The 12,963-nt window shown below is 42.3% G+C and overlaps 1 protein-coding gene across 2 annotated transcripts in view; it reads left to right on the forward strand.

The window, feature by feature from the left end:
- NEDD4 (NEDD4 E3 ubiquitin protein ligase) overlaps positions 1 to 12,963 on the forward strand; it is a 206,091-nt gene that overhangs the window by 140,716 nt on the left and 52,412 nt on the right. The window contains exons 8-14 of one of the 2 annotated variants that reach the window (XM_069765948.1): positions 876 to 978; positions 4,332 to 4,495; positions 5,678 to 5,795; positions 5,943 to 6,101; positions 7,606 to 7,671; positions 8,786 to 8,905; positions 9,791 to 9,997. In XM_069765948.1, the coding sequence (XP_069622049.1) occupies positions 876 to 978; positions 4,332 to 4,495; positions 5,678 to 5,795; positions 5,943 to 6,101; positions 7,606 to 7,671; positions 8,786 to 8,905; positions 9,791 to 9,997 (937 nt within the window). The remainder of the gene's footprint in view (positions 1 to 875; positions 979 to 4,331; positions 4,496 to 5,677; positions 5,796 to 5,942; positions 6,102 to 7,605; positions 7,672 to 8,785; positions 8,906 to 9,790; positions 9,998 to 12,963) is intronic. The other variant, XM_069765950.1, reaches the window with a different exon arrangement.

The raw sequence follows: 12,963 nt of genomic DNA on the forward strand, positions 1-12,963 counted from the left end.
GAACCCGAAGGAATCCCACGCAAACACAGGGAGAACATACAAACTCCATGGCAGAGGTTGTCATTGATGGTATTTGAGCCCTGGGCCTCAGCACTGCAAGGCTACAATGTGACCACCTGCCCCTTTTTCTGCCTATTGGGCATGTTATGGTAGAATATACCAAACACAGCCTTGGGTAACTCAATAAGCTGCTGCTGTTCTTGGGACCTTCAGGACATTGTTTTTTTGCCTATTTTAGTTTTGCCCCTAACTGGATTCCTGGTGGGTTGACATGTCGGGGTCATTCGATTGGGCCATGTTTAGTGCCCTTTGTTTAAATGTTAGTTGCACTATGAAGGACTCATTCATACCATTCAAGTTTGCAGAGACGAGGGTCTTTTGGGGTCCAATATGAAAGGTGTTGGAGCATTTTATACTCCTGTATGTTACTTGGTCACTATTCATGTGAAAAGCTGTCCATGCATTGAACATGAGCTGGCCAAAGCAAAAGCCACTGTTTACAGCAGTCTCTACTCATTGAGGGTCTCCTGCGGGGGAGATGCTCCTCTGTGACTCGCTTTACCCAGATAGATGTCACCAGGGAACATTTTCAATCTTTTGGATGAAAACTGAAACAATAATTGAAGCATGTTAATTAAATAGTCTTGAGATTAGGTCTGGAAAACTTGATTCAAAACCCTTCACAATCTGAAAACGACTTCCCCCTTCGCCATGAGTGAGAAGAAATAGAAGGTGATATTTCTCGATAATTTGCCCTCAAATCAGTTTTTTTTTTCAGACCTTGAATGGAGTTCTTTTTTGAGCTGGTGTTTTGCTTTTAACTACGTGCTTGTGTTTTTTTTTTTCTTATTACCTTCTTACTGTTTTCTCAACAGTCACAAGTCGAAAGTCAAGGGACATCTCAGATTAAAAATGACTTATTTACCTAAAAACAGTGGATCTGAAGAAGAAAATACAGAGCAAGGCGAGGAGATGGAGGTCAGTTTTGTTTGCTTTGTTCCTGAAGTGTTGTACTTTGTAGCATGTAAGTTCACAGTGATCTATTATACGGAGGAAGATAATTTTTTTTTCTGGTTTAGCGATCCATATAAGAGCTTCGCTTTCTGGCAGATGAGTGGTTTGTAATACTCATAGTTATAGTTATAGTGCATAGGTTGCTTTATTTTATTATCTTCTGTTGATCATTTCTAATTTGGAGATGCAAAGTAATTATTTTGACAGCAATGCCTGTCAACATTTCCGAAACCTTGCGCTATTTGTAAGGCATCACATTACCTTGCAGTGAAGATTTGTTTTTTGTTTTTTAAGGCAGTTTTTTTGGCACTTGGATAATCTGAATCAATATTTTGGTTATAAGTGTGAGTCCCTGCACCCCCTCAATCAGCTGATTGAAGAGCTGCAGCACTTCCTTATTTGCTACATGTCCTCCATTGTTTGCCAGACACAACTCTGTACACTTTTTAGTGACTGTCACTTACTACAGCTCACCACTGCTCAGTCCCATGCAAATAAATGGGTCTGATCTGCAATACCAAGTATTGATGCTCCAAAATATGAAGCGCCCTGCCCAGTAATCAATAAAGTGAATGCAATGGCCTCTTTAAAGGGAACCTGTAAGCAAGATTGTGCTCAGTAACCTTCAGACAGTGTCAGGTCGGTGCCGTTATACTGATTACAATGATACCTGGGTGATGAGTTCAGTCTTGTGGTTTTTTCATCTTTGTTTTCAGTTTTGAGTTAATGATATGCTCGTACTGCGGGGTGGCCTGTGGGGGTCTTTGTGGTGCTCTGATTAGCTGTTCATACTGATGGCTTCTGACAGGTCACTGATCCCTCAAAGAACGCTGACACATTTGACATTCTGCAGTTTTCAAAAAAGCAGCAGTTTTCCAATTCAGTCAGGGAAAAGACAAACAAAATATGTCCATTGTAAAAACAGCTTTTAATTTGCGTAAAAAAACTACAGAAAAAACACAACGTGAATATACCCTTACAGGGCCAATATATATACCCATATGTCTTGATGCATTTGCCATATTAGGCTACTTTCACACTAGCGTTTTCTGCAATCCGTCACAATGCGTCGTTTTGCAGAAAAAACGCATCCTGCAAAAGTGCTTGCAGGATGCGTTTTTCCCCATAGACTTGTATTGATGACGCATTTGCGACGGATTGCCACACGTCGCATCCGTCGAGCGACGGATGCGTCGTGCTTCTGCGGACCGTCGGGAGCAAAAAACGCTACATGTAACGTTTTTTGCTCCTGACGGACCGCTTTTTCCGACCACGCATGCGCGGCCGGAACTTCGCCCCCACCTCCCCGCACCTCACAATGGGGCAGCGGATGCGCCGGAGAAATGCATCCGCTGCCTCCATTGTGCAATGCGTTAAACGCTAGCGTCGGAATCTCTGCCCGACGCATTGCGACGGGGAGATTCCGACGCTAGTGTGAAAGTAGCCTTAGATTCAAAATATGTTTATAACATCTAGTCCTTTTTTGTGGCTTCTGGAAAAAGACAGAGCGGGCTACTTATATTTAATGAGACACGTTTGGGATACAACTGCGTCTAATATACAGTGCCTACAAGTAGTATTCAACCCCCTGCAGATTTAGCAGGTTTAATAAGATGCAAATAAGTTAGAGCCTTCAAACTTCAAACAAGAGCAGGATTTATTAACAGATGCATAAATCTTACAAACCAAAAAGTTTTGTTGCTCAGTTAAATTTTTATAAATTTTAAACATAAAAGTGTGGGTCAATTATTATTCAACCCCTAGGTTTAATATTTTGTGGAATAACCTTTGTTTGCAATTACAGCTAATAATCGTCTTTTAGAAGACCTGATCAGGCCGGCACAGGTCTCTGGAGTTATCTTGGCCCACTCCTCCATGCAGATCTTCTCCAAGTTATCTAGGTTCTTTGGGTGTCTCATGTGGACTTTAATCTTGAGCTCCTTCCACAAGTTTTCAATTGGGTTAAGGTCAGGAGACTGACTAGGCCACTGCAACACCTTGATTTTTTGCCTCTTGAACCAGGCCTTGGTTTTCTTGGCTGTGTGCTTTGGGTCGTTGTCTTGTTCGAAGATGAAATGACGACCCATCTTTAAGATCCTTGATGGAGGAGTGGAGGTTCTTGGCCAAAATCTCCAGGTAGGCCGTGCTATCCATCTTCCCATGGATGCGGACCAGACGGCCAGGCCCCTTGGCTGAGAAACAGCCCCACAGCATGATGCTGCCACCACCATGCTTGACTGTAGGGATGGTATTCTTGGGGTCGTATGCAGTGCCATCCAGTCTCCAAACGTCACGTGTGTGGTTGGAACCAAAGATCTCGATCTTGGTCTCATCAGACCAGAGAACCTTGAACCAGTCAGTCTGAGTCCTCCAAGTGATCATGAGCAAACTGTAGACGAGCCTTGACATGACGCTTTGAAAGTAAAGGTACCTTACGGGCTCGTCTGGAACGGAGACCATTGCGGTGGAGTACGTTACTTATGGTATTGACTGAAACCAATGTCCCCACTGCCATGAGATCTTCCCGGAGCTCCTTCCTTGTTGTCCTTGGGTTAGCCTTGACTCTTCGGACAAGCCTGGCCTCGGCACGGGAGGAAACTTTCAAAGGCTGTCCAGGCCGTGGAAGGCTAACAGTAGTTCCATAAGCCTTCCACTTCCGGATGATGCTCCCAACAGTGGAGACAGGTAGGCCCAACTCCTTGGAAAGGGTTTTGTACCCCTTGCCAGCCTTGTGACCCTCCACGATCTTGTCTCTGATGGCCTTGGAATGCTCCTTTGTCTTTCCCATGTTGACCATGTATGAGTGCTGTTCACAAGTTTGGGGAGGGTCTTAAATAGTCAGAAAAGGCTGGAAAAAGAGATAATTAATCCAAACATGTGAAGCTCATTGTTCTTTGTGCCTGAACTACTTCTTAATACTTTAGGGGAACCAAACAGAATTCTGGTGTGTTGAGGGGTTGAATAATAAATGACCCTCTGAAAAGACTTTTCACAATTTAAAAAAAATAATAAACAAAGAAATAACATTCTTTTTTGCTGCAGTGCATTTCACACTTCCAGGCTGATCTACAGTCCAAATGTCACAATGCCAAGTTAATTCCAAATGTGTAAACCTGCTAAATCTGCAGGGGGTTGAATACTAATTGTAGGCACTGTAATTGGTAATGTGCGCTGTATGTCTGAACACAACCATTTTCGTGCTTTCATGTTCATCTCTCTTATGATTTCCATAGCAAACCTGAAACCAATTATATAGATACATCTATTTCTACTTTTGCCTTTTTGGTCCTACTGGTATCACTTTTCTCTTTCCTTAGCCCGGCTGGGTTATATTGGACCAACCAGATCCTAATTATCAACCACAGCAGCAGGAGCTAACTCCACTTCCTCCAGGGTGGGAAGAGAGACAAGATATCCTAGGCAGAACCTACTACATCAGCCATCAGTTTAAGAGGACGCAGTGGCAGAGGCCTACCATTCAGTAAGTGACAAATGGAAGTAATGGGCTACAATAGTTCCAATGTATTGAAACCCATGTTCTCCTGAATTATTACAATTTTCTCAAAAGTTTGAAAAAGTTGCTACAAAATGTGTTACACTGTGACGTGGCCCTGCCAGATGTCCCTGCATGGCAGCATAACATGTTTGGGCAGGTTAAAGGCAAGCTACTATGGTCATCTCAGGTGAACGACATAAACTCCTTGCGTGGCGAAGAATGGCGCACACACAAAGTCACAGAAGAATAAATTATAAGATTTAGCTTGCAGTAAAGTAATTGACACAGCAGATGATTATTCTACCACCACCTCCCAGTATTACAAGGATGCTGGTTTTACTTTAATTTTAATAGTGAGTCCAAAATCTGATGATATTCTCTTATCTAGGATGTGCCTCAGATCTGGTGAGGATTCAGAGTTAACCAAATAAATGTGTTTTTTTGGCATTTTGTCCAGTTGCTGTCCATAGAATGCAAGGGGAGAATTAATTTATCAATTTCTCTCATATTTGCTAAAGGCAAATTACAAGTGCTGTATATTATTTCCACAAAGCATTGCAATGTGCTGCAAATCAGCAAAGCACAAGTCAGACATATCACTCTCGCCATCACCAGCCTGAACATCTGCTGTTTATTATGCATCTCTGATAAGAGGAAGGTACAGGTGCAGGGTTAATCTACAAGCGCAGGACACAGCTGTTTTGAAAGGGTTAAACTTACTATGCGGGACATAGCTGCTTATGAAGGGTTAATCTGAGTCTCTAACCACACACATGAGGTCCACAGCCACAACACTCTCTACAATAAGTTGTGAAAGGTTTTACCTCTGCAGCGGTTTCTTCCTGCCTCCTCCTCCTTCTTCTCGATTATACACAGGAATCCATCAGTTACGTTGCTTCATGCATCCACCATGGTATGCGCAGCACGGATCTGCCCTGTTTCCATCCTGCACATAGTCATCCCACTACAGTGGTAGCTCCCAGCTCAAAGGCAGGATGCCTCACACGACTGCCAAGAAAATGATTGTAGGATTTGGAGAGTTTGCGCTACAACAGTGTTGACGAAACGGCCCCTTAGTCTTTTTATAAAGTTATAAACCAGTTTTCTAAGTGGCTTGAGCATTAGATTTGTGAATGGCTTCCAAAATACAAATTGATCTCTTTCCAGAGATGGCACTGCTGGTCCAGAAAGTGGCAATATTCAGCTGGAGGCTCAACGGGCATTCACTACAAGAAGGCAAATCTCTGAGGAAACCGAAGCTCCAGAAGTCCGAGAGTCTCCAGAGGTAAATGATTACCCCTGAATGGGGTAGAATAAAACCCACAATATTGGTAAAGGGTTCTTCCCATCTTCATTGCTAGATCTAGATATTGTCTGCTGATGCCATCCTGAAGATTCACCTTTTTGTTTTTGTGTTTTTTTTACTCACTAGAGCTGGGAGATTATTACAGAGGATGATGCTACAGTGTACAGCAACCATCCTGCCCAGCCCGTGGCTGCCCCAGACCTCCAGGCACAAGTCACTGATGAGCTGAGCACCAGACTGCACATATCTGGAGATGGAGCCAGCAGTAGACACAGCTCCAACACGGTAAGGCTGCTTTCACACTAGCGTTAACTGCAATCCGTCACAATGCGTCGTTTTGCAGAAAAAACGCATCCTGCAAAAGTGTTTGCAGGATGCGTTTTTTCTCCATTGACTAACATTACGCGACGCATTGCGACGGATTGCCACACGTCGCAACCGTCGCGCGACGGTTGCGCCGTTTTTCGGCCGACCGTCGGCCGCAAAAAACGTTCCATGTAACATTTTTTGCAGCCGACGGACCGTCTTTTCCGACCGCGCATGCGCGGCCGGAACTCCTCCCCCACCTCCCCGCACCTCACAATGGGGCAGCGGATGCGCTGAAAAGCAGCATCCGCTGCACCCGTTGTGCGGCGGAGGCAACGCTAGCGTCGGTAACCTCGGCCCGACGCACTGCGACGGGCCGGGCCCGACGCTAGTGTGAAAGAAGCCTAAGTGAGGGCTCTGGTTCTATCACAATGTTATTACTCCTAACAGTGCACACAACCTGTGCATTATCCCAAGGCTAGAAGCCTGAAAATACAGAAAAATGTCATTTGACCCCTTCCCACTACGGCCAATTTCAGTTTTTCATTTTCATTTTTTTTTTCACTCCATATTCTAAGAGGCATAACTTTACTTTTTTTTATATCATGGCTCGTTTTTTTGTGGGACCAATTGTAGCTTTGAATGAATCCATTTATTTTAGTGCATAGTGTGCTGGAAAATGTGAAAAATAAGTGCAGGAATATTGTGAAAGAAACACCCCCCTCCCCCCCCTGCATTTCTGCCATTTTTGAGGAATTGGTTTTTACGGCAAACACCTGGCTATATGATTTTCCTCATCATTATGATTAGGGTAATACCAAACTTGTCCACTTTTTAAATTATTTTAATTGTGAAAATAACACAGAAGTTTGAGTTTTTTCTTGTGCTTCCATTTTTCAAAGAGCCACAATGCTTTCATTTTTGGTTATAAAGCTGTGTGAGGGCACGTAGTTTCTTCCTATACTTTGGTGATATGACATACCCACACATCCTGGGCTATATTACACTCCATATTTTATTTTAGTCATAATATTTTTGTGCTGTTTGCCTTTTATATGTTTTAATTTCATAATAAGTCATTTTATATATTTCTGGTCATAAGCTTGTTGACCGCAGTCGCAGGCTTTTTTTTCTCTGAATGTTTTCAGGTTATGCAGCCTTAATTGTTTTGTGTTGGCCTCTCATTGAGGAGACCATGTTGACCATCTTGCCATACAGGGTTCACACTCGGGACCGTGAGACTGCACACACCAGATGCCTTACATCAATGTGACTGTGCTCCAGTTCTCCGCTTTGTGTGGTCAGAGGAGGCTCGGAGGAGCTTTGTTCTTTTCAGTTGCCTAGATCTTTGGTGGTAGACCCTTGCCAATTCAGATGTTGAAGGTTTTTTTTACAGGATATGCTATCATTACCATTCACATATGCTCCACATTGCTTAAAATATTTGTACGTTTTTTTTTTTTCCTCTTTATATTTTATGAAGGCGCATTCCAACAGAAGAGAATCCCTGCAGTCCTATACACAGGAAGAACTCCCTACATTACCTGTTGTAAGAATGGTTTTCCATCTAATGCATGATAGCTTTTTGTTTTATACCCTTGTCTTACCCTTGTCTTGTGCTCATTGTACAGTGGACAAATGTGTAAGCTTTTTTTTTTTTTTCTTTAACTTCTAGGAGAACTAATACATTAGCTTAATTGAGTTTCTCACAAAGGCACCCGCTGTCCATAAGCCCTACACAGTTATATTAACATTTGAGTTGTATGTAAAGGGATTCTGTTAGCAGGTTTTTGCTACCTCACCTGTGAGCAGCCTGATGTAGAAAGAGACCCTGAGTCCGACAATGTACCTCTTAGATTATGGGGTGCAGCTGTTCTGACACAATCATAGTTTTTATATTTAGCAATGCAGCAGAGCTGAGAAAGCTAACCCCGCCCACACCAGGCTCTGTATGTACTTGGTCTATAGCAGTGTTCCCCAAGTCCAGTCTTCAAGAGCCACCAACCGGTCACGTTTTCAGGATTTCCTTAGTGTTGCCCAGGTGATGGACTTGTTGCCTGTGCAGGTTCTGCAATTATCACCTGAGCAATACTGAGGAAATCCTGAAAACCTGACCTGTTGAGGAGCACTGATCTATAGCCAGTGAGCAGCTTATCACAGGAGGGGGCGGAGTCGGACCAGGAGGCACGTGCTGCTATGTCCCAGCAATGATAAACAATCATTGCAGGCAAACAAAACCACTGAACTTGGTAAGGGAGGCATCGTTGAAATCTGTGTTTTAACCCTACGTTATGCTGTCTTTAGCAAAAACCTGCTAACAGATTCACTTTAAGCTATCCTTGTATCAAAAGGACAGCTATTAATCCGAAATGACTGCCTTGTAACAATACATTTCCCCTACAGTGGCTGCCACCCTAAAAATACCTGGCTGGTTAGGACTTCCCCTGGCAAAATTAATTATTTGCCAAGGGTGTTGGCAGCAAGACTTGGGGCAATCGGCTGATTGTCTGTTGGATGGTTATTGACTGCGGTTGTTTCTGAGACCAGCCCTCTAACAACTTGCATGCTTTATTTTTACTTTATGCTTTGGAGCCAGCTTATTTTTTTTATTTTTTTTACAAAAAAATACGGTAACTTTTTTTTTGTTTTGTTTTTTTTTTCAGTTGTTACCGACATTCTCAGGATTACCTCCTGGTTGGGAAGAAAAACAAGATGAGAAAGGAAGGTCATATTACATAGATCACAATGCTAGAACTACAACGTGGGAGAGGCCTGTAGTTCAGGTACTAAGAAATCATCACTCTGCTTATAGGCCTACTCGCTTTATATCACCTGGTCAGTGAATAACCACAGAATAATGCATGTACATATGCCCTTAGTTCCCTAGTAGTTCCCCATCGCCAGGTTAGAGGTGGCCAGTATTTTCTCTTGCGTTATTCCCGCTTCTCTCTCAAGTATTCAGGGTTGTTTTTGTTTTTTTAATAAATCTGCCATAAGGACCCAGAGATTTGGGCTTTCTATTTGATGCTATTTTTTTTGTATTTATTAAGAGAGTTGGGCTCTCAAACAGCCTAAGAACATGCCCCCATAGAATCTGCAAGCAACGTTCCCTTAATAAAGGCCTTAATAATTAATACTAAGTAAAAAAAAAATCTGAAATTGTATGGTAAATTAAAAAAGTGATTAAAATCCCAACATGACCCAAGATGATAAACAAGAGAATAAAAAGGAATAAAATGGAAGCCTTGACTGATGCTCCTCGACTGCCATATGCTTTCATGTTGAGAAAAAAAGCCTACCGTAATATAGGTTAATGCATCTGTTTTATTAGATGGCTGTGACAGATGCCATTGTTTCACCATCAATCATCCCCCCCAAAAAATAACTTGATATTGTGTTGATTTTGTGTCCTAACAAATTGTTAAATAATTTGATTGAAGAAAGGTTTAGGATGGATACAGGGTGCAGAGCCAGTGTTTACTTGACGTATTTAGAGGTAGTTCGAAAATGTTGAATTGTTTGTTGAAAAACATCTTGACACTTGTGATTCCTGAAGAGCGAGTTTCTTTCCCATCCTATTGTTCTTAGCTGCCTCTGTTTATGGAAACACAGGGGAAACGCCTTGCTTGGTGGTAGCATTCATAACCTAATGTATCCTTCATATTCAGTCTCAGAAGCCATCACCTGTGGAAATGTCACAGACCTCTCCCACCCAGAATGTTCCTAGTGGTCGTCATCAGAAGTCTCCAGAATGTGAATCCACTAAACAGACTGTGGACCAGGAACATAAATTCCTCCCCAAAGGCTGGGAAATCAGGCATGCCCCAAGTGGACGGCCCTTCTTCATCAATCACAACACTAAGACTACAACATGGGTATTGTGAATCTTCTCCTTCTATCAATTGTTAGACTTTCTCTGGTAAAGCAAATGACTGCACTGACATCCTTATGACAGCAATTACATGGGGATTTTGTAGCTAGAATTCCAATTCTATCCAACAAATAAGTAAATAAACCATAGGCTTCAATAAATTGATTTCATTTTCTCTTTAGATTTACTAGATGTATCTCATAGATGTTTTCATGTTCTTCTATACTTGATTGTTTTAGATGGTAAATTGCATTTTTTCAGTAACAATGTTTTATTATTTTTAGTCCATCATTGTTATATTATAGGCAAGTGATTCTAAACCTCACTACTACCAGAGATCCCCTTACAAGTGTTCCCATACCCAGGGAACTACACCATTAAGACCTTCGTTGTAATATTTAGGTGTTTACTTTGAATTTATTTATTTTTTTTACTAAATGTGCGTGTGTGTGTGTGTGTGTGTGTGTATATGTATGTATATATATATATATATATATATATATATATATATATATATATATATATATATATATATATATATATATATATATATATATATATATATATATATACCAAGCAGAAAAAGAAGGCAGCACTCCAACAACAAATGAAGGTGAAAAAAGGCTGTGAAGAGTTTATTTCAGACCCACATCTCGCGACGTTTCGGCTCGCACTGAGCCTTTCTCAAGCCTTGAGAAAGGCTCAGTGCGAGCCGAAACGTCGCGAGATGTGGGTCTGAAATAAACTTCACAGCCTTTTTTCACCTTCATTTGTTGGAGTGCTGCCTTCTTTTTCTGCTTGGCATAATACGTGGTTGGACATGTGGATGGTCCTATCCAGGAGGCTTGGCACCCACCGGTGAGCATTGTGCTGCTCTCGTTTTTATATATATATATATATATATATATATATATATATATATATATATATATATATATATATATATATATATATATATATATATATATATATATATATATATATATATATATATATATATATATATATATATATATATATATATATATATATATATATAGTCATTTTACACATTGCCCACTAGGTTTAAAATTAAACTTGTGTTTCTTGTTCTTTACAAACATTTCATTACAATTAAATATTATTATTGAGGATTGCAGTGACAATTAACACCACCATTCAGTTTACCTCCTTCCTTCACAATTACATATCTCTAATTTATTTTTAATTATAGATGGTGTTATAAATATTTAAAAAATGTTTTACAATAAACTTGATTGAAAGAATAGGTTAGCCCGGTGGCTCAGTGGTTAGCATTGCACCTTGCATCTCTGGGGTCGTGGGTTCAAATCTCACCAAGGACAACATCTGTACGGGGTGTTTTTGTTCTCGCCCTGTTGGATGTATGGGTTTCCTCCAGGTTTTTCGGTTTCCTCCCGCACTCCAAACACATACTGATTGGGGCTCACAATCTAGACTCCCTATGGGAACAGTGATTATAATGTCTGTAAAGTGCTGTGGAATTAATGGCGCTTTATAAGTGAGTAAAATAAATAGGTAATTTTCTGACGACACGTTCTTTTAAATGGTTGTTCCTATCGCCACGTCTTTCCCTGGGTGCTGTGTATGGGAAAGCATGACCAAGCTGTGACCGTGCTCCTGATGTGACCTGCTCCTCCTCCACCTTGGGGTCCTGTTACACCTACAGATTAGTTTCCTGTCAATCTCTTCATTTTGCATGGCGATACATCAGGATTCAGTAAGAACATTTTTACCGGGACATCTTGTTTCCCATGTGGATATGTTGCCGGACAGCAATGATTTTTAGATCAGCGCAAAATATACAGTGGATGATAGGGAAGCAAATTATTGATGATCAATTTACATGGGGTTTTGATCATGTCATAATCTGACTGCCCTGTGTAAAAAGCCCCTCATGCCTACTAGTGGTGCACCCCAAATGTTGCATTTCGGATTTTAAGCCTGGTGTCGCCTGGTAAGATTCTGAGCGTTGTGTAACACCAACATGCAGGCTGTAGTCAAAGGGAACCTGTCACCCCGTTTTTTCAGATTGAGCTATAAATACTGTTAAATAGGGCCTGCGCTGTGCGTTACTATAGTGTATGTAGTGTACCCTGATTCCCCATGTATGCTGAGAAATACATTACCAAAGTCGCCGTTTTCGCCTGTCAATCAGGCTGGTCTGGTCAGGTGGGCGTGTTCACAGCGCTCTTTTCTTCTCCAGCTTTCCGTTGGTGGCGTAGTGGTGTGCGCATATCCAAGGTCCGAATTCCCTGCGCCCACGTGAAGACACAGCGCGCGATCTGCGCTGTAATCCCTTGCATCGGTGGGGGCGGCCATCTTCCTGGGGCCGCGCGTGCGCAGATGGAGTGCTCTGCTGCACGGGGCTTCAGGAAAATGGCCGCGGGATGCCGCGCGTGCGCATTAGAGATCGCGGCGGCCATTTTCCCAAAGCCAAGTTTGCATCTCGGCTTTGGAAAAATGGCCGCCGCGATCTCTAATGCGCACGCGCGGCATCCCGCGGCCATTTTCCTGAAGCCCCGTGCAGCAGAGCACTCCATCTGCGCACGCGCGGCCCCAGGAAGATGGCCGCCCCCACCGATGCAAGGGATAACAGCGCAGATCGCGCGCTGTGTCTTCACGTGGGCGCAGGGAATTCGGACCTTGGACATGCGCACACCACTACGCCACCAACGGAAAGCTGGAGAAGAAAAGAGCGCTGTGAACACGCCCACCTGACCAGACCAGCCTGATTGACAGGCGAAAACGGCGACTTTGGTAATGTATTTCTCAGCATACATGGGGAATCAGGGTACACTACATACACTATAGTAACGCACAGCGCAGGCCCTATTTAACAGTACTTATAGCTCAATCTGAAAAAACGGGGTGACAGGTTCCCTTTAAAGGCAGGACATACTACATCTTTTGCAGTGAAAGAGTTAAAGGCTGCAATTATTAGGTAGGAAT

This window comes from Ranitomeya imitator, chromosome 4 (assembly GCF_032444005.1).
Source record: "Ranitomeya imitator isolate aRanImi1 chromosome 4, aRanImi1.pri, whole genome shotgun sequence".
Lineage (NCBI taxonomy): Eukaryota > Metazoa > Chordata > Amphibia > Anura > Dendrobatidae > Ranitomeya > Ranitomeya imitator.